The sequence below is a fragment of the Coffea eugenioides genome, chromosome 7 (genome assembly GCF_003713205.1).
Source record: "Coffea eugenioides isolate CCC68of chromosome 7, Ceug_1.0, whole genome shotgun sequence".
In the NCBI taxonomy this organism is placed as follows: domain Eukaryota; kingdom Viridiplantae; phylum Streptophyta; class Magnoliopsida; order Gentianales; family Rubiaceae; genus Coffea; species Coffea eugenioides.
The window spans coordinates 24,447,327-24,473,578 of record NC_040041.1 but is presented as its reverse complement, the minus strand read 5'-3'; the positions used below and the strand labels follow the sequence as shown (position 1 = coordinate 24,473,578).

Below are 26,252 nucleotides of genomic sequence, written 5' to 3'. Positions count from 1 at the left end.
CTGGTATCTAATCATCGGTAAGTCTTCACAGGGTGTCTCGCCAACCGGTCTATCGCTAGGGCCACAAGATCCGTCCAGCCTACACAAAGTGCAGATAAAACGTAAGTACTTTTAAGGGAAAATAATCACATATAATTCTCAAGTCGAAAATATCTAACTCGTCCAGGCCAATTCAACTCTAGGTTCTAATTCTTATCCCTTTTAATGGTCACTTAACTTTTAAACCAATCCAACAGTCCAGCATCCCAAACGTTTAAGTCTAGGATATACTACAAGGATCTGAAACCTAAACTCTGATACCAACTGTGACAGCCCCACCTCTCCCTAGGGTGAACCCTAGGGTATCAGCGGACTACTTGCCCAACTCTCGCCGGGGCTCAGTCAATCAAAGTACTAATAACTCAAATGAAGCGGATGAGATATCTTCCATTCACGGGAGTGTAACCCCAATTAAACATAAACACTACACCAACAATCTAAAAGTTTAGCATACACATAATTAAATGTCAACTTATCACTCCACACATAACTTACATAACATAAGTCGAACTTATAGATTCAATCTTACGGAAGTCAAAAGTAAGGTCTCCTTAAACAAAAGGTTACAACCTCAAAATACAAGTTCAAAACAAAATAAAGCTAAGAAAGCTCTTGATCAATCCATCCCCGATCTGTTAAGGAAAACAAATGGAATGGGGTGAGTTAAAGCCCAGTGAGATTCCAAGTAAAACAAGTAAACACATAGTCACATAAGGTCACAAAATAATCAAATAAACACCGTACAGAAGAATAACAGTTTAATCACAGTTCAATTCAAGGATACGAGTGGCTTTCAAAAGCCAAAGATCCATTTGAGCTTAATCATAATTGCCTCCTGTTGACACTCCGTCAACACTTGTATGCACAGTATATAGGGTCCGTAGAACACCACTTTCATCAATCTCCGTCCACCAATCAATCCCCTACCGGGTCCGTACGCCAGAAACAGTAGTTTGGTAATACTCGAATATACCAGGAATTCAAGATTCCAAAGAAACAGGATCAAGTCGAGGATTTTACCACTGGTGGTGCTGGGCAACACAACAAGCAAGCACAACGGCTATACTTCACCAGGGACCTCCAAACATCAATCCCCAAGGTTTATCGGCCTTCTCGACCAAGCCCTTGCTGGCTCGATACAACCGACTCACCTAAGAGGTTGGGTACCCAAACAGTAGCATTAGTTGATGGGATATCACCCAAACAACTTAAACACAGTCATAAATAGAGAAATCACATCTCATAATAACAGTATACAAAGCCTCATTGGAAAACAAGTGAGGTCGAGTGCGATAAAGCACACGCTCGCCTCCATTTTATCAAAATAGTATTTGGCTCCAACAGTCATAAATCAAGTATTTCAAATATTCAGATAACAAGTAGCATGTAGTGGAACACTCACCTGTCAAGCAAAAGTAGTAATCAACGTCAAACGCCTCAGTTACGGTCACCTTCGTTTCCCCAAACCTAGGGCAACGAGTGAAATTGTTAACAATTAGATTCGTTCCTTACTAAATTATAGGTTTAGTAAGAAACCAAGTGAGTAGTCTAGGATACTTAATCCGGCATGCAATGAGGTCCATACCATGGTAAAAGTTCATGAGAAAATAAGTTTAATGTGTACATGAAAGCTCAACAAAAGAAAGGTTTCATTTAGGCTTAAGGGTTCCTTTTTTCTCGGATTGAACAGTCTTCCCGACAGTCTCGGGAAAACGGTTATAATTCACTGTAAAAAAGTTGGAATTAGGTTCCATCAGTGGCGTTGGAAACTAGGTTCAAAAGGCTATATTTGTGTAGAAGAAACCATTTCCAAAATCCAAACGTAAGCAGTTCAAAATTAAGCAACCAAATGAATTTTCTGGACAGTCTTGGATGAACAGAAATAAACGGGCAGCCAACTTTCAAGACTCGCCACGAATCGCTTGGGACGAACCAGAAAATGAGCTTGGTACCATTTTAAAGCTCTAAGAGTCTACTTTCAAATACCACAAACGGCACTCAATTCCAATCATCGAGGAAGACGTTATGACCCTCACAAAATCACTGGTCAGAAAATTCCTGGACCTAGTCCAGTTTTGCCTCTTTGCTCATAACTCAAAATTTATCCAACCAAATTGGCTAATTTTTTGTAGACAACCTCCACACACATAGCACAACATATATCCCTCACGTTTGTAGCCAAATTAAGCACGAAAATAACCAAGCAAAACAGGGCAGCAAGTCCTTGAAATTTCGGACAGCACCTTCTCCAAATTTTCTAGCTTTCATCCTTTCATGATTTCCACTTAAATCACATACCAAGTGTTATATCTCACTCAAAAGGGCTTTAAAACATGTTAATATTTCATAAACAACCATGAATAAAGTGCATGCATTTCATCAAACACTTGGTAGGCATGCTTTCTAACTAATTACTCTTTTGTCCAATTCAAGAGATTACTTCAACTCACAACCCAGACAACTTATGATTTGCCATTAACACTTGAAACACATGATTTATCACCATAAAACTACCATTTAAGGTGTACTTACCTTTCTTGTGTGTAGCTTGGACCACCAAGTCAATCCACCAAAATGAAAATGATACGAATCTCGTTGGTGAGAAGATTCGCGACCCAAGATCGCTTGTTGGATTTGACGTCGGGTGCAAGAAACGGTGGCAGCGGAAACCCTACGACCCCTCTAATCCCCGTGACTACGAACTTGTTGATACTATCTCAACCCGTAATCAAACGAATTAGTGAACCTCAGGCAAGTGTAGAAGGCGCCACAATTCAAGTGCGATTCTTGAATTGATAAGCCGAACAAGAACACTAGAGTATAACTCTAAGTTGTTCAAGGTTTGCTCGAAAGCTATGGACAAAACTCTCTCAATATTTTTATCATAAAAGTGTCTACCCTTTATTGATGTAATATGGTGCCTTATATAGGCTATAAGTGAAAACCCTAATCTAGTAGAAAATGGACTAAGGGCGCAGTGGATATGGGCCCTAACAAAGGAGGCTTAACCCCCGACGGGTTGGGCCTCACGTGGACTTTCCTTCCTAGGCAGCCCACTCTAGCAAATAATAATGAGTAAATTAGCAATCCTACCCTTGGCGTTTCTACGTGCGATATGCACTTAGCCAATTATTCAATCTAATCAACTAATGTGGAAATAACTAACTATGATGCTAAAACGGAAATGAGGGTTTGGCAAAACCCTAATCCTCGGGTGTAGCTTCAATGCTCATTATCGGACCGCGACCACCTTCACTTGAATGCATGAATCCTTCAAAGGACTTGTGTATGGCCTGAATAAGTACATTGAGTTGCTCACGAAGTTTCTTTGCGCGAGCCCGAGTAATGGGTCCACTTGGGGCGAGCACGTGATCCTCAGCTCCTCGATTACCCAAGCCATTGTTGGCCTGCCCACGTACCATGATGCTATCATTCCCCTCCTCTTGAGAAGGATTTGCCCTTAAATCAAACGCATCATCTGTATCAAAAGGAGCTAAGTCAGAGACATTAAATGTAGCACTAACTCCATACTCACCAGGAAGGTCAAGTTTGTAGGCGTTGTCATTTATGCGCTCCAACACTTGAAAAGGTCCATCACCCCGTGGTTGTAATTTGTTCCTCCTTTGAACAGGAAAGCGTTCTTTGCGCATGTGCAACCACACCCAATCGCCAAGCTCAAAAATCAACTTTTGGCGACCTTTGTTAGCTTGCTTGACATATTGAGCAGTTCTCCTCTCAATGTTAGCCCTGACTTTCTCATGCAGTTGCTTAACAAACTCTGCACGTTTCTTACCATCCAAGTGTGCGCGCTCATTACTAGGTAATGGCACTAGATCAAGTGGTGTTAGTGGATTAAAACCATAAGCACATTCAAATGGAGAGAAACCAGTAGTAGAATGGATAACCCTATTATAAGCAAACTCAACATGAGGTAAACATTCTTCCCATGATTTCAAGTTCTTTTTTATGATGGCACGCAACAAGGTACCTAATGTACGATTTACCACCTCAGTTTGACCATCAGTTTGGGGGTGGCTGGCAGTAGAGAATAGCAATTTGGTGCCTAACTTAGACCAGAGTGTCTTCCAAAAATAGCTCAGAAATTTGACATCTCTGTCTGAGACAATGGTCCTAGGAATGCCATGCAATCTCACAATCTCTTTAAAGAATAAGTTAGCAATATGAGATGCATCATCAGTTTTATGACATGCAATGAAGTGTGCCATTTTAGAGAATCTATCAACTACCACATAAATGGAGTCATGACCATACTTGGATCTAGGCAAATCAAGTATAAAATCCATAGAAATATCGACCCATGGTGCACTAGAAATAGGTAACGGGGTGTAAAGGCCATACGGGTGTACCTTGGATTTAGCTTTCTTACAAGCTAAGCATCGCTCCACCACCCGTGCAACATCTCTCCTCATGTGCGGCTAATAGAAGTGCTCCTGCAGCATGGCAAGAGTCTTATCAACCCCAAAATGTCCCATAAGGCCACCCGAATGGGATTCTCGTACCAAAAGTTCGCAGATGGATCCATGTGGGATGCAAAGCCGATTAGCATAAAACAAGTAACCATCGGAAATGAAGAATTTACCTTGCCCAGTGTGTTTGCAAGAAAGGTAAAGTTCACCGAAATCACTATCTTGGGCATAGATGTCTTTAATCAGTTCAAACCCTAACAACTTAGCATCTAAGGAAGTGAGTAGAGAGTACCTTCGTGAGAGTGCATCCGCAACCACATTAGACTTACCAGCCTTATATTTAATTACGTACGGAAAGGACTCCACGAATGCGATCCACCTTGCATGCTTTTTGCTCAAGGTGTGCTGGGCCTTAAGGTATTTAAGGGACTCATGATCAGTGTGTATCACGAATTCCTTAGGCCTTAAGTAGTGCTGCCAAACTTGTAGTGCTCGAATGAGGGCGTACAACTCTTTATCATAAGTTGAGTAGTTCAGTGCAGCCCCATTGAGTTTCTCACTAAAGTAGGCAATAGGTCTTCCTCCTTGATTCAACACAGCTCCAACTCCAATACCTGAAGCATCACAATCAATCTCAAATGTCTTAGAAAAGTCAGGTAAAGCAAGTACAGGTGCATGTGTCAGTTTGTGCTTTAAAGCGCGAAAGGCTTGTTCTTGAGAATCTCCCCAATGGAAGTTCTCATTCTTCTTAATCAACTCGGTCAAGGGTGCAGCAATAGTGCTAAAGTCCCTCACGAATCTCCTATAGAAACCCGCAAGGCCATGGAAGCTTCGAACATCACCCACAGACCTTGGTGTTGGCCACTCTTGAATAGCTTTCACCTTTTGATCATCCACCTTCATTCCCTGCGCACTTATAACAAACCCTAGAAACATAAGCTCATTAGTGCAAAAATTACACTTCTTGAGATTGGCATAGAGCTGCTCTCTTCGAAGTACATCCATAACAGCCCTAATATGCTCGAGGTGTTCATCATAAGATTTGCTATAAATTAGGATATCATCAAAGTAAACTACCACGAATTTTCCTAAGAATGGACGCAGAACATGGTTCATTAACCTCATGAAGGTGCTAGGTGCATTAGTGAGCCCAAAAGGCATCACTAACCACTCATACAATCCATACTTAGTTTTAAAGGCAGTTTTTCATTCATCCCCCTCCTTAATCCTAATTTGATGGTACCCACTTTTGAGATCAATTTTGGTAAAGAACACAACCCCATGTAACTCATCAAGCATGTCATCTAAGCGAGGTATAGGGTGGCGATACTTTACCGTGATGGCATTTACGGCCCTACAATCAGTGCACATTCTCCACGTACCATCTTTCTTGGGCACCAAAATGACTGGGACAGCGCACGGGCTTAAGCTCTCACGTGCCCATCCTTTGCCAAGCAAGTCGTCCACTTGCCTTTGTAACTCCTTAGTTTCCTCCGGGTTGCTCTTGTAAGCTGGCCGATTTGGCAACGAAGCTCCAGGGACGAAGTCTATTTGGTGCTCAATGCCTCTAAGCGGTGGTAATCCACTTGGCACGTCCTCGGGGAAGATATCAGCATATTCCTGCAACAGAGACTTAACCTCAAGAGGTATGTTAGTATCAAGTTCATGCACATTCAGAGCTACTTCTTTGCTAACAAGCATAAGAAGTGGCTGCTCATCTCTCATTAACTTCCTCACTTTCTTGGCTTTGATCAGAAGCATTTGTTTTCCCTCAATTTTTACCTCACTTGCCGAGCTATCTATAGCCTTTTTTCTCTCTTTTTTTGCCTCGGCTCTCTCATTTTCTTTTCTTTTTGCACTATACTTCTCAAACTCTTGTTGCAATTTCAATTGGTCCTCATGCACTTGTTTGGGGGAAAGGGGAGCTAGTGTGACTTTCTTACTGTTGTACAAGAAACTATACTTATTAGTCACACCATCAAAAATCACCTGTCTGTCAAACTGCCAAGGCCTACCTAGTATAATGTGACTAGCCTGCATAGGAACTACATCACATAATACTTCATCAGAATATTTATGGATTTGGAAGGATATAAGAACCTGCTTGGTTACTCGAACCTCCCCAGAGTTGTTGAGCCATTGGAGTTTGTAGGGTCGCGGGTGATCCCTTGTAGGCAACTTCAAGTTGTCCACCATGAGTGAACTAGCTACATTTGTGCAGCTCCCACTATCAATAATCACACTACAAAGTGCTTGGTTGACGAAGCACCTGGTGTAGAAGATGTTCTCCCGTTGAAGCTCGTCCTCCTTAACACGTGCAGTTAATGCTCTCCGTGCAACCAATGCAGTCCCAAAATGACCCTCGGGTGCACTAAACTCCTCTTCATTTGGTGATTCCCCATCACTACCTCCGTCAAGAGGTAGTATGCCTTCGTACTCGGCTTCGTCCTCACTCACGATCTCACCATTTTGCATCATAATCATAGTCCTTTGATTGGGACATTGACTAGCAATATGGCCTCTACCTTGGCATTTGAAGCATCGAGTATCACGAGCTCTAGTTTGTACCCTAGACTCCTCAAATTTTGGAGTAGAAGAGGGCGGCTTACTAATACTAGGGTTGCCCACCTTACCTCCCTCGAATCTCGGCTTTGGTGTAGGAGCATTTGGTGAAGGCCGAGAATCATTCCTTGGTTGGAATGGGCGGTTGGTAGAGTAGGTGGTATTGCCGAAATTCGATCGAGTGGTACCCCTCCGCTTGAGCCTTTGCTCGACCTTAATAGCCTTGTCTACAAGCTCATGCAACTCCATATAATGTTGAAGTTCCAGTCGTTCAGCAATATCGGGTCGTAACCCGCTCAAGAATCTCGCCATGGTGGCTTCAGGATCCTCTTGTACATCCGCTCTAAGCATCAGGATCTCCATCTCCTTGTGGTACTCATCCACACTCCGGTTGCCCTGGACCAAGGTTTGTAACCGGTGGTATAAATCCCTAGTGTAATGTCCAGGTACAAAGCGGGTGCGCATCATGGCTCGAAGCTCGGGCCATGGAATAAGCTCAGGTAGCCCATTTCTCCTTCTAGACTTCTTGATTTGGTCCCACCAAACCACATCGTACTCAGTGAATTCCATGGTGGCCAATTGCACCTTTTGCACCTCGGTGTAGTTTTGGCAAGAAAAGACCATTTCGATCTTGGATAACCATTCGAGAAAGGTCTCGGGATCGGACCGTCCTTTGAACTCAGGGATTTGCATCTTGATTCCCTTGAATACATCGGTAGGTCCAGTCTGGTTCCTTTGCCTTGGTCGAATTCGAGGTTCCTCATCATCATCATCATTATTGGAACCATCGGACGACTCCTCCACGCCCCTTCGCCTTCGCATGGATTTAGAGGTTTTTGGTGTTCCAGACGCTCGGAGTTGTAGCAACTCATCTTGAATGGGTTCTAGCATGCGTTGGAAACGCCTCTCCATTTGCTCCATCATCTGTTCAAAGTTCATGGGACGGGATACTCCTTCGTTTCCACTAGACATGGAGTCTCAAGTGTACCTGCAAGGGTTAGTAGCAAAGGAAATAGGGAAAAAAGTAATGTTTTCTTTTGCTTTTTTTTTTTGTCACTTCACTCCCTAAGTGTTTACTCTCACACTCGTATATGGTAACTCAAATCACTCTAATAAGCTCACCAAAATATTCTCTCACAGCCCCTTGCGAAACCTTGAAGAAAGTAGAGCTCCTCAAGTGCTCAAATTTAGCTTAAAAATCAAGTTCACGCTAGAATTTGAGGTTCGTAAGAGTGGAAATTTTCTGGGAAAACAAAATTAGGACACTAAGAATGGAGTGATAGAATATATTCAAGAACAAAAATCGAGAAAAGACTTGACACAAAAGCTACAAAAAATTAAGAATGATGCTCAAACACCTAGCCGACAAGGAAGTTGGTTCCTTTTGCGTTGCTGGATTTTTGGATCGTTTACCAACCAAGGTCAACAAATGCTTGGCATTCGAATGGGAGAGAATGAAAGACACAACAAATGACCCAAGACTGAGAAGATTCGCGACCCAAGATCGCTTGTTGGATTTGACGTCGGGTGCAAGAAACGGTGGCAGCGGAAACCCTACGACCCCTCTAATCCCCGTGACTACGAACTTGTTGATACTATCTCAACCCGTAATCAAACGAATTAGTGAACCTCAGGCAAGTGTAGAAGGCGCCACAATTCAAGTGCGATTCTTGAATTGATAAGCCGAACAAGAACACTAGAGTATAACTCTAAGTTGTTCAAGGTTTGCTCGAAAGCTATGGACAAAACTCTCTCAATATTTTTATCATAAAAGTGTCTACCCTTTATTGATGTAATATGGTGCCTTATATAGGCTATAAGTGAAAACCCTAATCTAGTAGAAAATGGACTAAGGGCGCAGTGGATATGGGCCCTAACAAAGGAGGCTTAACCCCCGACGGGTTGGGCCTCACGTGGACTTTCCTTCCTAGGCAGCCCACTCTAGCAAATAATAATGAGTAAATTAGCAATCCTACCCTTGGCGTTTCTACGTGCGATATGCACTTAGCCAATTATTCAATCTAATCAACTAATGTGGAAATAACTAACTATGATGCTAAAACGGAAATGAGGGTTTGGCAAAACCCTAATCCTCGGGTGTAGCTTCAATGCTCATTATCGGACCGCGACCACCTTCACTTGAATGCATGAATCCTTCAAAGGACTTGTGTATGGCCTGAATAAGTACATTGAGTTGCTCACGAAGTTTCTTTGCGCGAGCCCGAGTAATGGGTCCACTTGGGGCGAGCACGTGATCCTCAGCTCCTCGATTACCCGAGCCATTGTTGGCCTGCCCACGTACCATGATGCTATCAGAAAACCTCAAAGCTTGAATCAACCACTAGGATTGAAAAAGTTTTCTCACAAACTCTAGATCGTTCTCTTTTGATTTGGTTGCTCTTGATTTACTAAGGGTAAAAGACAAGTTTATGGAGCTCTCTAACTCTCTTTTGAAGCTAGGAATTTCGGCCAACATACTAAAAAAAAGAGCCAAGTTTAGTTTAAATTGTCCTCTTAATCTTTGGTCAAACAAGTCCATGGCTAGGGTTTTGCCACATCTCTCTCTTCTTGACCACAACTTCTCTTAATCCTTTGACTAATGGTATTTATACCTTTCCAAATGTACCAATCCTAATTTAACACCTCTAATCACTCACATAAAGTTTCTTCCTCTAATAAAAGAACACTTGGTAAAATGCAAGTGGTGAACTATTAGAATCCAACTCAAGATAATATTTTACTTCAAGTAAAATGAAATGAAATGTAATGCATGAAAATTATTATAATACATAGGAAATATATTGTAAGGGCATATATTAAATGGTCTAGATCTTACAATAAGGCATGTAAATAAGAAAATTGTGTTTTAAAGTGAGGGTCAATCCAAGGGATTTGTTGTAACACATTGTAAAATATAATACTAGGGCATATAAGAGGTGGTTTAAATCTTGGTGCAAGGCATGTAGTTTGGGGAAATTGTATTTTAAAAATGAGGGTTCTCACGATTTCCCCTTAAAATTTCAGATTTCCAACCTACAATTCATCATGCATTTTCAACCAATACAACCACAACTACAACTACAAGTCCTACATCATTCAATACGCCTTATTAGGATTACAATACCCTTTAAACAAAGCCAATTCAAGAGTTCCATAAGAACCCTAGAAAAGCCCCAATTCAAAACCCTAAATCTGAAATTTTCCGTACAAAGCGAAAATTTTCCGCAAATAACTACAATTAACACACCAAAGTACCATTTTAGACCATACCAAACCATCATCCATGGCCAACCAACATTAATCCTATAAAATCAGAAAAATCATGAATAAAAATAAAAATTCATCAATCTCTACCATAAGTCATGAAATCTTCCATAAAATCACTTCTTTAACTAGCACAAGTCACTAATTAAACATTATCAAGAGCAAAAGAAGCATTCCTTAGCCACTCACCTTGCAACTTCAAGAAAAGAAGTAACTTGGCACCTCCTCTTTCCAAACTACTTCACCAACTAACTCAATACTACTTAGCTAAGGATTTTTATGGAGAAATTTGAAGTTTTAACGGTTAGATTTGAAGATTGAGCAAGCTTGGGATGAAGAAAGTTGAAGGCTTTCTCTCTTTTCTTTCCTCAAGAGTTTCGGCCAAGATGCTAAGAATGAAGATGATTTTTGGGTCTATTTGGTTATTTAGTAAAGTTAGTGTAAGATGGTCAAAGTCCAAGGGTGAATAGGAAAGTGACACTTGTCACCTTTTTGGTTTAAACTTATTCTCTTGTCTCTCCAACACTAATCCATCTAGGTGACCTCTAATTACCTCTTAACACCTTGTAAATTAATCCCTGTATACAAAACTTAACCTAATTGGCCGAATTTTACCGCACTGACCGCACTAGCGGGTCCCACGTCCGGTTTACACTCCTAAAATCTCAAAAACTAATTTAGACTTGAAAAATTATTTGAAAACTATATTCACTCATAAAAATTATCTAGAAAATTTTCCTAATAAAGAAAATATAGAAACGGCGTGCAATTAATTAAAATAAAGCCTAGAAAATATGAAAATTTCGGCTTCTCACACAGTTAATATCCTCACAAATAAAAGTTAACAAGATATCGAAATAGACTTGAACCAACCACTGATCAATTAACACCCCAAATTAGTGTCAAAAGTTTCTAGCATTACAAAATACAAAAGTAACAAGTCAGCTTGAACTATCACTGATCAGTCCATCAAGATATCAAAAAATGAACAACCACCGCAAGGCAAGCACACAAGATTCCAGTATGCATCAAGATTCAAAAGGACAAGTGCAACCACAGCTTGTTTAACAAAAGAAAGGTGCTAATCTGCTTGGCATCCCAGTATGCATCAGAGGCCAACCCAAGATTCAAAAATTGCAGTCCTATAAAGAATGCAGTTGTATCAATTCAAGGGACAAAAGTAAGAATAAAGCAATTAAGAACTACAAGATTCCATTAGGACCATACTACTAAACCTGGCTGTTTGAGAGACATCTTCATACTTTCGGCAACTCAACTTCTTTAATTATCTTAACTTGCTGCATATTAGAAGAAAAGGAAAGAAAACAAAACATTTAAAGTTAGAAATAATTTAGAAAATAATAAATTGAGTAACTTATGCACAAATAGTGGTTTCAAATACTAAAATACTGAATATTACCTTCATTTTATTTTTGACTCCATGGAGATTTCTACACCAATCTCCGGCACACAGCAACACTTGAACAGTATCCGAGTAAAGTGAAGCTCGATAGAGTCCATTACTCGAGTCCCGGCACTAAACGTGGCCTCAGATGCCACTGTACTTACTGGAATGGCCAAGATATCACAAGTCATTTGAGACAACACTGGATAGGAAATTCGATTTATTTGCCACCATTCCAAGCAATCAAATGCTTTCAGGTCTACTCCAGTCTTTTGGCGAGACTTATCTAAATAATCAACCAATTCCAACTTAAGGGGTTCATTAGTCTCAACTTCATCACAATAGATATCGAAATCATCCCAAGAAGAAGAAGCTGGTGCATTTTTTCGCCGCCCTTCTAAAGAACAATCTTCCATTGCTCTTCCTTCTATACTTGCCATTAAAGCAACATATTCCTCATAAAGATCAAATAGGACTTTTCGAACATTTGAAATATGCTCTTGAGCTTGGAAATGAGGATACATTTGAGGGTATACGAACTCTACAACTCGCATTTTCTGTCTCGGATCTAAAATGGCCGCAATTGCCATTAGCAAATTATAGTCGCCCCAATATTTATCAAACTTGGATTTCATCTTTGTTACCATGGCTCGGATGAAGTCATCTTCATTATTGACTTTAGCATCTAAAACTTTCTTAATTTTTGCCACCTCTTGAAGGAACAAGTTGCTTGTAGGATAATCAGTCCCAGACATAATATGTGTGGCTGTCCAAAATTTCTCCAAGATAGAGCAAACTTTTTCTACTTTATCCTAATCATCAGGAGATGGGCAAAAATCATAATGTGGCTCTCTATCTTGAAAGCGGGGAAAAACATCTTTGAATTTGATGGCACAATTCAGCATCTCGAAAGTGGCATTCCATCTAGTCCGACAATCATAAAGCAATTTTTTCCCTGGTATTCGGAGCTGTTGGGCAATCTCAGCAAATAGCAAAGCTCTTCCCTTGGAGCGATTGACAAATTCCACACTTTCCCTAATATTGTTGGTGATATCCACTATCTTGGAAAGGCCATCTTGAACCACAAGATTCAAGATGTGTGCACAACATCGAACATGAAAAAGTTTGCCTCCACATAGCAGCTTTTTTGATCTAGAGAAGTCATCCTTCAAAAGTCGGATAGCAACATCGTTATTGGAGGCATTATCGACTGATATAGTATGTATCTTGTGATCAATTTCCCATTCCTTCGCACACTTAAAAATTGCAGCAGCAATCTCCACCCCACGTCGAGGTGGTGGTATATGAACAAAATTGAGAACTCTCTTCTGAAGCTTCCAATTTGAGTCAATCCAATGTCCGGTGATGACCATATACTTTATTTTCTAATTTTTAGATTTCCAAAGGTCGGTTGTGATGCTCACTTTTTGCACATGCTTCAACTTGTTCTTCAACTTCTTCTTTTCAACTTCATAGACTGTCACACAATCATTTTTTGCTATTCCCCGAGAGATCTTTTGCCACTCTGGCATTCCCCGTCTCATCATGATGTTAAAACCTTCTTCCTCCAAGACAGTGAATGGATGCTCATGCATTAACACCCAATGTGCAGCAGCCTCCCTCATTGCCTCCATATCAAACTTGCCAGTATGTAATGCCGGTAAAGTCGAAAATATCTCATTAGCTGGCTAAAAATTCAGTTTTGTTTGCTGTGCTTCCATTCTAAGATGCATTTTTCAAGCTGCACACGAAATCCGGTGCCTTAACATGCTTGAAGTTTTCTTAGATTTGCCCCTTGAAAGTTTTTTCCTACAATGGACGCACGTGGCATAGAATGTGCCATTTTCTTCAATTTCTTCAAAATCATCCCAAACTTGTGATGTTTTACTTCTTTTTGGAATGTGGAATTCATCATCACCTTTATTTTGCTCTTCTTCTTTTACATTTTTCTCCATAGCATTCACTTGTGTTCCTTCATTCTCAACTGGAGTTTTTTCAGTTCCTTGATCAGTCACATGTATTTCTGGATTTGGAGTTGTGTTGTTGCTAATAAAAACAGGACTATCGAGCAATAGTGGAGAGGATGAACCTACATTTGATAGCTGAGGGATAGAAGAAACCTCAGGTGGACTACATCCACCTTCAATTTGCCAAAAAAAAAAAACCATTAGCTATAATTAATGTAGACACCAAATTTTTGTCAATTTTTAATGTTTTCTTGATTATTTTCTATTTAATGAGTTATTTATTTTCTTGCATTTTAATGTGCATTTTTCTTATATTTGCAGGTTTGTTTTAGGAAAAAAGCAAAAATAAAAAATAAAAAAAAAATTAGTTTTTGTTAAAAATGTAAAAAAATAAAAATATATAATAAAAAAAATAAAAAATGGTGGCATCATGATGACCACCAAACATCATCATGCGGGTGGCCATCATGATGCCTCCAATCCTTTTTGACCAAAGATTACGAAGCAACAGAATAGGGAATTCTAAGAAAATTTGCGAAAGAAATCCCTGGCTCTCAACGAACAAAAGGGGAAAGAAAGAAAAACTCTCTGCTGGACTCACTCTCAGACTCCCTCTCGGGGACTTGGGCTTGTTAATTCTAAGAACCAAATTCATTTCGTTTACAGATTGGCAAGATACTTTTAAACAAAAACCATCAAACCTGTATTGATGTCAAGAATGTTCTTAGTCCAAGCATAAATGTTTTGTTAATTCTGCATCTTCAATATTTGAAACAAAGATAATAACAAAAATGCGAACCATACTGAGTTAGGTGAAGTGCGGTCCCTCTGCTAGTAGTGTGCAATCCACTATCACTAGTAAAGTAGAGCACACTATATAGGATAATCAGATGAAAAACAAAGATTATATCCACAGGGGAAATGAAATCAGTTTCAAGAAAGCTTCTTTCCTATCTCTTTTTTTTACTCCTAGCCCTCCTGTTTTTCGTCATTACAGTTTCCAGTGTCAATGATGCACACTCAACATGTAATGGTTCAATAGCTTTGCTTCCTAATAATTATCATAAAGGTTGCTACATGAATAGCGGAGAAGGTCAAAAAAATCTTCTCTGCTTTGCCAGAAGTACAAAATCCAGTACTCATGGAGAAATAACAGAGACAAAGTGCAAAACATCAAAAGCTACATAAGTATACTGGCAAGATCAAAATGAATCAGCAGGTTACCTAGCCCCAGAGGTACAGCAGCTAATCTTGAACCACCAGTAGAAGAGCCAGTGTCACTTTACATTTTTTCTCCAAAAATTTACAATAGCTTTTACTCCCCTTTGATTTCACCTTAAATTTAAGCCGCAAATTGCTAATTTAATAGCCTCTACTCACTGTCAACAAAACCCACAATTTTTACCACAAACCCAAAATTAGGTTTTCATATTCTGAAGTAGAATGGGAACTTAGACTCCAAAATTCACACCCAAATACCACGGTCAGTCTTTTATTACCTCAAATGAGATGCATTGACTGCCGGCTGCCAAGTGCTTTACAATCGAGTGACATTCCGCTGCTAGTCATGCTACAAGCGCAGAGGAGATAATCAGCGGCTCAGCAGGATCATGTTGTGAAGTTGAAACCAAAAGGAGAAGCAAATTAGTAGATGAGACTTGAGAGCCAGTGGCTTTTGTAGAGAAGCAAAGCGCTGCGCGACGCTGGTTTTTACTCACCTGCGAGTTGCGATGAAGTACTAAAGGTAAAGGTTTGAACTTTGAAAGTGAGATTGTGAGAGTGCATTCTTGTTCAGAGTTCAGACAATAAGGTAAACGAGAGTGATTTTTTTTTGTTGTTTTTAATTTTTACATTTTAGTTTTATCACATTACCATTTTGCCATCCATCACATTTTTTAACTAAACATTATTTCATTTAAATTTATTAAAACACAAACCCATAATAGTCATTCCATAATTAAAATATATAATATAAATATAATACTAAAACTCGATTATGCTCGTCGAGCACTCGAGTAGTTATTTTCGGAACTCGAACTCGACTCCTTAAATTAACGAGTAGCTCGAGCTCCAGCTCGAGCCAAGCTTTTTACCAAGCTCGCGAGCGGTTTGACTTGATAGAACCCCTAGTTTAAATACCCCATCGATCCCTGTATAAGAAAATTATGTCATGAGTTTTTGTCTCCCGTACCCATTATGTTGCATTCCTATTCTTTGGTCACTTATACCTATATATATAATTTAACTTTCTTTTCTTTTAATTTCATTCATGCATGCTCGTGACCCCTTCAAGGAATTATTTTAGCCTTCGCAATCAGTGCGATTGGTATCAATTAAACCCTTGAATGGATATTTTGTCCCTTTCGATATTTTATAAATTTAGGTTTGCTTCCATATAGGAAACATCCAAATGTGATAAATTTAAGGCTTAGATTAAGAAAATTTATGACTAAACCTCGCAACTAGCTTAGACTAGATTGAAAGGGTGCCTTAGGTTTGAATTAATTGAACATTTGCCTTTCCTTTCTTCAACCGTGACTCCAGAATAGGGATGTACGCGAGCCGAGCTACTCGCGAGTAGCTCGGTCAACGGCTTGGCTCGAACTCGGTCAACCCGAGTTCGAGCCGAGTTTCGAGTAGCTCGATTGGCGTTCGAGTCGAGTTTCAAGTCTCAAATTTTTGGCTCGAGACTTGTCGAGTAGCTTGTCGAGCCGGGCTATTTAAATAATATATTTATAATTTAAATAATATATATGTATTATAATTATAAAATGACTATTATGGGTATAGGTTATACGGAATTTACAATATACTCTTCTTTATAATAAAATTTTATAACGGTAAAAAAGTAATAACATAATTATAAAAATACCTAAAAAGAAAAAATGTCTAAAAAATGCCTCAGTTTTTTGGTCGAGTCGAGTCAAAAAACTTGATTAGACTCGGCTTGATAAGGCTTGACTAAGAGTCGAGCCTTATCGAGTCGAGTTTCGAGCTTAGAGCGAGTACATCGAGTCAAGTTTCGAGTATCAATTTTTTTGACTCGATCGAGCTCGAGCCAAGGGATATATGAGTCGAGTCGAGCTCGAGTATAGCACTACTCGAGCTTGACTCGGCTCGATTACATCCCTACTCCAGAACTCATTTTATCTTATTTTTCAAAGATTTGGAGTTGTCGAAAAGGATTTTATTTTATTTATTTTATTTTATTTCATTTTTATCAAAAATATTTTTTGGGTGACTTGGTACACCCAAATTCAATACCAAGTGGCGACTCCTCTTTTTCTTGAAAATTCTTTTAGACTAAATTTTGGACCCAAATTGTCGCATTCTTTAAAGTCCCATTTTAGGTCATTTTTCACTCATTTTTAAATAAAATCACATCTTTTGTAAACACCCTTTATTTCCATCGTGAAAAAATAGAGCGTGACAACTGGACGACTCTACTGGGGATGCTTGAGAGTCCAAGCACTTGGTTTAGTTATTTTTTTCTCTTTCTAACCCTTTTCACTTATCATATTTGGATGTTTTAGGTTGCATTTTTCTTTTTTAGGATGTTTTGCATTTCGCACTTATAATTGTTTTTCGTTTTTTGTGTATGTGATGAATGGTTTATCTATTTACTTTTGTTTATTTACTTATTCGTATCGCATTTTGCATTTGGGAATGGGGAGCGACATTACCCTAGAGCCTTCATGCATATTTAATGGTATTACTTCCTCCTCTCAAAGGAGTACTTCATACGTGCATATGTTATTACTTTTTAACCATTTATCTTATTTTCTTTTAGTGGTTGTCACACCACTCCTCCCTGTTAGGATTAGGATCGATCCACTTGAACATGTGGCCATGGCACGACGTGCACGTAGCAATGTCTGGGGAATCACTCGATCCACTGACTAAGAGCTTTGGAATTGATGACCCTTCGCCCTTTTGTCTGAAGGCTTGGGAACCTGAAATTTTATGGAGTCTAGATGCATTAAGGAGGCCAACCTCATGCATCCATATTAAAAATTGCCTAGGATAGAGTCGATCTTATCCAACTAAGAACATTAGACACGAGGGGAGAGATTCTACCCCTCATTCTTTATTTTATATTTTTGTATCATTTTTTGCTACAATGTGTTATGTGTTATTTGTTGAACTGACCTCTCTTTGTTTTCTCTTTTCCTGCATACACAAACCTTAGAAATAAGAGTCCTAGCATGATACTCGTTTAGGACAAGATCGCCTTTTATAACAAGCACGTTTAAATTTTAGCTAATTGCATTAATAATACGCATATGTATTACATTTCATTTTTAGGATTACCCTGGCATATAAAAGGGTTCTTTTAGGTCATGTTTAATTCATATTATCACATATTTACTTGGTTTAATAAATTGGCATCATGCATCAACCTTAAAGGGAATGCCGCATAGGAAATCTTACGTTAGGAATAAGCCACCTTGTGTCTCGGATATGTAATCCAATGAGACTTGCACATTAATATTTTTTGTACCATTCAAACGGGTAGTGCACAAGGTAAGGTAGGATTTGGTCCTTTCCATGTTGATAGCATTGAAGATGAAGGAACAATTTTTGTACATTAGAATATGAGTCTCTAATAATCATTTTTTTGCCATTTTGTCAAGACTGGTAAAAATCCCTTGCATAACGGACATTAAATTGAAGAAATTTACAAATAAATCCTCATTGTTAAGATAATAAATATATCGAGGCCAAATCTTGATGTTAGAAGGCTTATAGACTAATGCATTGCAACAAATTTTGTGAGTTTTAAAATTACAAATGGGGGAGCAATCCAGTCGATTTTCGAATAAACTGTCAATTCCATCCAATTCATCATTCACTTTTAGGATAATCCAATCAATTTTTGAACTAACCATCAATTTCATTCGATCCATTTAACCTATTTATTCTCTTTTAAAGTTTCGATTTATGGTTCACCGAAGAAACTAATCGAGACATTTCAATCCTTTTAAAAATAAGTTTTTCACACTAAATTGATTTTTAATATCACTTTATGTGTCAATTAAATCAATCAATCCATTCGGACTTTATCCTCATTTTGTTAGGACAAATTGTCTCTTATCACTCCAATTAGTCAAAATTTTCAAAATTGTCTTTTATTTGAATTTCAATAAGTCGATCGGATCCACCAGGTATTGTATGGTGCTTACCCTAGAGAATTGCATTTTTCATGCTAGGCCAACCCTTGGCATAAAAGGGCTCCCCCATAGGACATGCATACCGATTTTACAATTTTGCTTACTAACTCTGAGTATTTTTCTTTTATTTTTCCCCCTCCCCTGCATTTATAAAAGTTGTTTCAATAAGGTAAAAAAATATTTTTCCTATATCTGATAATAATTTTGGTCTGATAAATTTTGAAAGTTACAAGTGTTACTTGATTCTTGGGCAGATCCTACAATGTAAAAAAAAATAAAATAAAAAATCCATTTGATAATCTCTTGAAGCATTTCAAAAATCTCTTGATTCATTGTTTCCAATACATTTTGTTTCAAAAGATAGAAAGAGAAAGTGTGTATATATTTGAAAGTGTATTCTTTAGAGATTTTTATTTTCTCATATGTATTATATTTGAGTAAAAAAAAATTTCAAACATTTGAATAATAAAGTTTTTACTTAGACAATTATTGTTTTGTATATATTCATTCTTTATTTACTCATTGGGAGATTTCATGATGAATTCTAAGAAATGAGACTAAATTGAGATTTTTTGACTTCTTGTTTGAAAATTCATGAGTGTGTGTCCAATTCTCAAAAATCTTTGTATACACTAAATTTGTGGTCTAAACTATTCAATGAGAGTAGTCGAAAACAAAATGGGTCACTCAAATTTGATAGTTTGTCATAAAAGATCAATCCCGACACTTTTCTCTCTCATTCTTTACAATTTATATATTTGTCCACTTCTATCGAACCTACAAAGTCAGTCGCATTGGTTGATTAACTTCAAAGTAAGACAATTTTTACCGTGAAAATGTCCAGTGTGTCTAACCAGATTCAATCCACATCTGAGTGAAAGCAAAAATGTACATTACTTTTTATTTGTTTTGAAAATTTGGAATGATGCTTTAGGCTTTCGTTTCTCTATCCATACAGATTTTATCATTTGTTTTCCCATTTTAGACTTTAAAAAATAGAATTTCGTTCAAGTAAAAGCCTCAATGATCATGACCCTACATGGAAAAATTTCAAATGTCAAAAGGAAATGGATTCTCAACGGGCTATTCTTTACTTTGGTTGTCATGAGAAATAAGAATGATGTTTTGGCCATCGTTTCTACCATCTAAACACTTTTTATGCTTTGCATCCTCATTTGAGCCTAAATTAGTGGTTCGTTTCAAAAGCACTTATGATTGCACCCTATACTGGGGAAGGAGATTTGAGAATTTAAAAAAAATGGCAAAGATGCTCAAAATTTTTGAAAGGGGCATCAAATAAAGAAAAAGGAGAATAAAGAAAAAAAAGAAGAAAAGAGAAAAATTACAGGTTGGGAGAATCTGATTCTACCATTGATATTTTGATCTTCAATATTAGAAAGAAAGAGGGGCCAACTATACTCCAAAATTAGGGAGTTTTCCATTCTATCATTGACAGTTGGGATTTCAGTATTGGTAAGAAAAAAAAAGAAAAAAAAAAGAAAAAAGAAAAAAAAATGAAATGATGAATGATGAAATGAAAAGAAAAATGCAAAGACATCCAATGCTGAATTCCCTCTAGTGATTGATAAAAAAAAGGAGTCAAAATGGGGTCCCGGGTTTTGAGTCCAAAACTGGGGTAATTTTTTGGAAGGAATGTGATCTTAAGTGCATTGTCCTTGGAAATTCTATTTCTTTTAGCTATCGTTGTCAAATCACATTACAAACTAATAAAATCCATTGCTGACTTATCTTTCATGACAATTTGAAATAAGGATTGTGTCTCTAAGGAATCTACCAATCACTCATGATCATAAGGCCATAACCTATTTTCATATGTTTAGCTATCGTTTCTACCCATACATTACAAACCTATAGAGCTTATATGTTGACTGAATTTTCTCAAGAAATAAGAGTGATAAACTATTTGCTTTCACTAAGATGTGATATTGAATAGGTTAGACAAAATTTGGGCACAAAAACAAGACAGATCTTGACATACCATCTCCCTGAACCACCTCAAAATCATGAATAATACCCATTTGATTGGTCCTAAAAGATGAGCTAACAAGAAGGGGATCTTTTTCCCTCAACACCGATCCCAAAATGAGGAAGAGATCTTTTGAATTTGGTTTTGTTTTAAGAGATTTATCATGAAATCTTCTATATGAGTTTGGATACGACATTTAAATTCTTCATTTGAAAATTATAGTTTCTATTTACATTGCATGTGATTATTTTGCAACTAAAATAAGCCCAAATTGGGGCAAATTTTTTATAATATATTTGTGAGATTTCACCAAATAAGTTCAAATTGAGGTAAAATTTTATAATACATTTGTAGGGTATGCCCAAGGTCAAGTATATATTTTTCAAATCTTGATAAGTCAGCACTTTGCATGAACCTTAATTGTTACATCATTGCTCAAAAAAAAAAGTAAAAAGAAAAGAATTTTGAAAAATTCAAGTGCTTTGAAAAATCTCCCTTGTGCAGGCGTTTATGGTTGAGATCGAGGAAAAGCACAACTCAAAATTTCGCAAATTTGGAGGGCAATCACGAATAAAAAAGGGGGCAATAATGCTACATTGCAAAGTGGAGAGTCGGCTATTTATTCAGAAGGAGTACATACTTCAGCAGCCAACTTGAAAAAAAAAAGAGAAAAGAAAAAAAAAGAGTGAAAAAAAGGGAAATTTTCCTTCAATTTTGCAAATTTTGACTATTGAACTTTGGGAGCATTTCACTTGGAAATTACATTTCTAAGTTGGGGCAACACCTTATCCTCTTATGTTTCGAATGAAAGTGGTAATACCTACCAAAATTGAGATTCCATCCTTGTGTATTTTGACGAAGACTCAGGTGGAAGAAATCAAATGGATCAAAGAGCACAATGAATTGCTGTCTCCAATGGATGAAAAAGAGGTTGAATGTTATGGACAATGCTATCAACAAAAGATGGTTCGTTGCTTATGGTAAGAAAGACAAATCTTGCTTATTTGAAGTAAAGGATAAGGTTTTAAAACGAATTTTTCCGATGCAAAAGGAGGTTAAAGGAAAGTTTGCTCCAACTTGGCAAGAACCATTTATTGTTCAAAGAGTGCTATCCAGAGGAACGCCCATTCTCATGGAACTAGATGGACAGGCTTTTCATCTGCTAATCAATTCAGATATGTGTAAGAAATTCTTTATCTGATTATGTGATTTTTCTTTTTCAGATACCATATAGGGTGGATTAAAGGCGGACCTTCTTCTTTTCTCTTTGAACATCTTACCCCTAGTTTTCCCCTTTGAACCTCCAAAATAATTTAATCCTTCATTTGATAGTCCCCCTAAAGATCGCCAAACCCCACACTGGGACAAATTTTATCTCCTATTTGTGAAAAAAAAAGAAAAAAAAAGAGTCAAAAGCCAAACTGGAGCAATTGTTTTAGTTTTAATGCCCTCATACTGGGGCAAATATTGATAGAACGCGGTCTTAGAGTTTTTGAAACCTCTTTGAAGATTTGCTTTCAAGCCTTAACATTTCTTCTACACCCCACCTGACCCCATCATAAAAATCATAAAGTCCCAACCTCCGCTTTAGTAGTATTTCTAATAAAAATCAATTAATCAAATGACAAATGATGTCAATACACCTTCACCAATTTTGCAAAGGAAGGATTGTCGTACTGATGCCATCATTTCTTAAAACACATGTCTGAGTTGATAAGGGCTATCGGCAAGATTTGTTCATTAGGTGAAAACCCGAAATGACGCCTTTTAAAAAAAAAAAGAAAAAAGGAAAAAAAAAGGTGACCTTAGTGAAAATCTGAAAAGTTAAGGTCATCAAGATGAGGTTTTGGAGCACAAGAGAATCATGAACGAAAAGACAGGATGCCGAAACTTGAAATTAAATTGAGAAGATTTGAGACAAGTCCCAGCACAACTCTTGGGGAGCAGTTTTGACATCGAAAGATCATGCTTGCATTGTTCTCAAAGCCAAAGGGATCACATGGTGGTGGCATTATTTTGATTATTTCACATAGCAAAACTGGAAAAAATTATTTTGTAATAAAGTCATGGAATGTCGCCCAATAATTAAACATTCAGGGTTCAAATAGAAGAGGAAATGCGAATCAAGACTTTAAGGAGGAGCAACAATGCCATAATGCAAATCAAATGATTGGTTGTACAAAAGTTGATTCAAACTTGGGGCAATTTTTGAAAAGATTTTTCAGGTAAGTATTCAAGAATTTTTTCATGCAATAACGTGTTTTTTTCATCACCGTTAGCATCTGGTCCAACCTACTAATGTGTCTTTTATATCCGTTAGTTTCGGGTCCAACCCACTAACGTATTTTTTCTTTCACCGTTAGCATCGAGTTTATCTCACTAACGTGTGTTTTTCTTTCACCATTAGTATCGAGTTTATCTCACTAACGTGCCTTTTTTTTCACCGTTAGCATCGAGTTTATTTCACTAACGTATTTTTCTTTTATCGTTAGTATCGAGTATATCTCACTAACGTGTTTTTTCTTTCATCGTTAGTATCGAATTTATCTCACTAACGTGTTTTTCATTTCACCGTTAGCATCGAGTTTATCTCACTAACGTGGTTTTTTATCACCATTAGCATCAAGTTTATCTCACTAACGTATTTTTTCTTTCACCGTTAGTATCGAGTATATCTCACTAACGTGTTTTTTCTATCACCGTTAGCATCGAGTTTATCTCACTAACGTGTTTTTTCTTTCACCGTTAGCATCGAGTTTATCTCATTAACGTATTTTTTCTTTTACTGTTAGCATTGAATTTATATCACTAACGTATTTTTTAGCAGGTTTGAATTTTATCCCACTAACCAATCTTATGGAAGGCTTGGCTTTTATCCCACTGACCAATTTTCTGGCAGGTTCAAGTTGTATCCCACCAACTACGGCAGGTTCTAATTTTATCCCACTGACCGTTTTATTTTGTTGGGGTCGGGTTTTATCCCACTAATCTGTTATTTCTTGACAATCAAATTTAATTTCCTATTGGTGAGTCTCAGCGTCCACCGCGCACCCTTCTAGCCCCCTTTTTGACAGATCAAAAGATCAAATTTAATTTTTTGTTGGTGAATCTCAACGTCCACCGTGCACCCTTCTACCTCCTTTCTTGACAGATAAAAAAAATCAAAATTTAATTTTCTGTTGGTGAGTCTCAGCGTCCACCGCGCATCCTTCTACTCCATCTTGACAATCAAATTTAATTTCCTATTAGAGCATAACTGCGCCCCTTCGCGCATCTTTTTCTAATTATGAAAATCTACTTTTATTGACTATTTTTATTAATAATTATGCTTTCTCAGTTATTTTGTGTTTCATATTTAGAAGTTCTGAGAGTTCAGATTTCTTCGACTTTGCAAGGATCACAGATGGTCAATGCACTCGTTTCATTGTGGTTCACTGGTATTCGAACTACATTTGACCTGATTCTCATGGTGGAATACGTAGACAACTCTACATGAGTTCGGTCACGTTTTCTGCAACATTATTGCATCATTTTTGTCCAATTATTTTGGCCAAATGTTGGCTTGTTATTTTAGCTTAGTTGCAGTTAGAAAAAACACGTAAACAATTTGGTGTCTATGTTTTTGTCTTAAATTTCTTCGAAGCCCTAGACAAAGAAGGGCAAGTTGTAGACATCAAATTTTTGTCAATTTTTAATGTTTTCTTGGACTTTTTATATTTAATGAGGTATTTATTTTCTTGCATTTTAATGTGTAATTTTCTCATTTTTGCAGGTTTGTTTTAGAAAAAGAAAAAATAAAACAGAAAAAACAAAACAAAAAAAATTGATTTTTGTAAAAATAAAAAATTAAATAAATTAAATAAATTTAAAAAAAGAAAAAGGAAACATCATGATGACTTGGTCATCATGATGCCACCAAAATCATGATGCCACTTTTGATCGAAGGCATCCAACGAGAGAAAAAGAGGAGGCAACAGACGGAAAAAGAAAAAAAATTGCTTCGGGATCCCTCTATCAATCCTTCTCTCGGCTTAGGCGGCGGAAAAACAAAACAAGAAAAAATTTGCTCCAGAGATCCTCGGGCTCAACGAACAGAAGAGGAAGGTCAAAAAGGAAAACTCTCTCCCTCTCTCGGACTTGGGCAGAAGAAAGAAAACGGAGAAGGAAAAAAAAAAACTCCTCTCCCTCTCGGTTTCTCCTCTCAATTTCAGACACCTACCAGGAAAACAACAAAATAAAGAGCAAGCCATTGGACAGTTGGAGGTTTGGAGTTTCATCAAAGCATTTTAACCAACTCCACTTTCAATGAGGTATCTCTCAATTTTTTGAAGCAAATTAAATTCATGTTGATTGCTTAGTTTCTCTTGCTTTTTTTGGATTTTATTGTCGATGTTGTGTTGCCAAATGTTGGGGTTAAGTTATGAACTAGATTAAGGGGAAAGAAAATAAATTTTTGTATATGCGTACTAATTGTTTGAAAAATGCCAAAAAATGAAGAGTTGAATTAAATTGAATTATTTTTGCTAATTCAAGGTCATGGTTGGGTTGTAGAAGTCACAAGTAGTGTTTTGGTATAAAATTTACAATTTTTGGGAGAGATTTGAGTGATTTTAGGAAAATAAATTCGTGGTTGTAATTTGGCAATTTCGTCACTTTTAATTTATTTTTTTGGTAAAAAAAAATAACTCCGGAAATGGAATCTACGCGAAAAATCGAATGGAGATGTGTACTTCAGTAATTTTTGGCGATCGGAGAAATCGTCGGCGACAGGCGTCAGTGAGGAGGCTCACCTCGGCCATCCTCATGTCCGAGGTGAACCCACCTCGTCCCTCATCAGAGCTCATCCGTGTCTTTGGCATAACCCCTGAGCTCGGCCGGATCACTAGTCTACCTTGAAGGTGACCTCGGCACCTCCACCTCAGCTGCACGCTGATGATGTCAAGCCGCCTGACATCACCCGGGACCAGTGCTTTATCTGAAAAGCACTGGAGGCACTTAATGGCACCTGCTCAATACTCTCCGTCATCATGCCCAGAAGGCTACAGTGTCAGGGACAGGTTTCCTGACACGGGACAGAGCCGTAATGCCAGAGAGTGGGTCCCACTAGTATGGGCCTTCCGCCCTGTCCTCTACTCTCCTTCTATAAATACCTCACTCACACTACCAACAAGTAAGCATACTGTTCATTTGACAATACTACTGCTTTTCTCTCGTTCTCATACTAACTTAATCGTCGGAGTACTCCCAGGGGAGAAGCCCCGCCATTCACTTCGGCCACGAGGATACACCTCACTTCATCTCAGAGGAGCCTGATTCTGGTCGGTTCAACTACCCACCAAAAATCACCTCTTCAATTGGCGCCGTCTGTGGGAATGAGACTACTATTACTAAAATGAGATCCACGCGCTCTAGAAGTGGAAGAGTCCCCTC

At 37.9% G+C, this 26,252-nt stretch overlaps 1 protein-coding gene across 1 annotated transcript; it reads right to left on the bottom strand.

Moving 5' to 3' along the window:
* Positions 1 to 12,509: 12,509 nt before the first annotated feature.
* LOC113777171 (zinc finger BED domain-containing protein RICESLEEPER 2-like) lies at positions 12,510 to 25,666 on the bottom strand. The gene is made up of 4 exons (XM_027322211.1): positions 25,645 to 25,666; positions 13,518 to 13,837; positions 13,122 to 13,385; positions 12,510 to 13,031 (listed from the first exon to the last, which is right to left on the bottom strand). The coding sequence occupies exons 1-4, from the start codon at positions 25,664 to 25,666 to the stop codon at positions 12,510 to 12,512; spliced, it is 1,128 nt and encodes a 375-aa protein (XP_027178012.1).
* Between the last annotated feature and the right edge of the window lie 586 nt (positions 25,667 to 26,252).

Bases quoted from the DNA above. Each gene is read 5' to 3' on its own strand.
- LOC113777171 (XM_027322211.1), bottom strand. From the start codon at position 25,666: ATGAGCTCTGATGAGGGACGAG. The intron at 13,838-25,644 runs GTGGGTTCACCT...GGCAAATTGAAG, and splicing joins GAGCTCTGATGAGGGACGAG to GTGGATGTAGTCCACCTGAG. The intron at 13,032-13,121 runs GTGAGCATCACA...TCAAATTGGAAG, and splicing joins AGTTGAAGCATGTGCAAAAA to CTTCAGAAGAGAGTTCTCAA.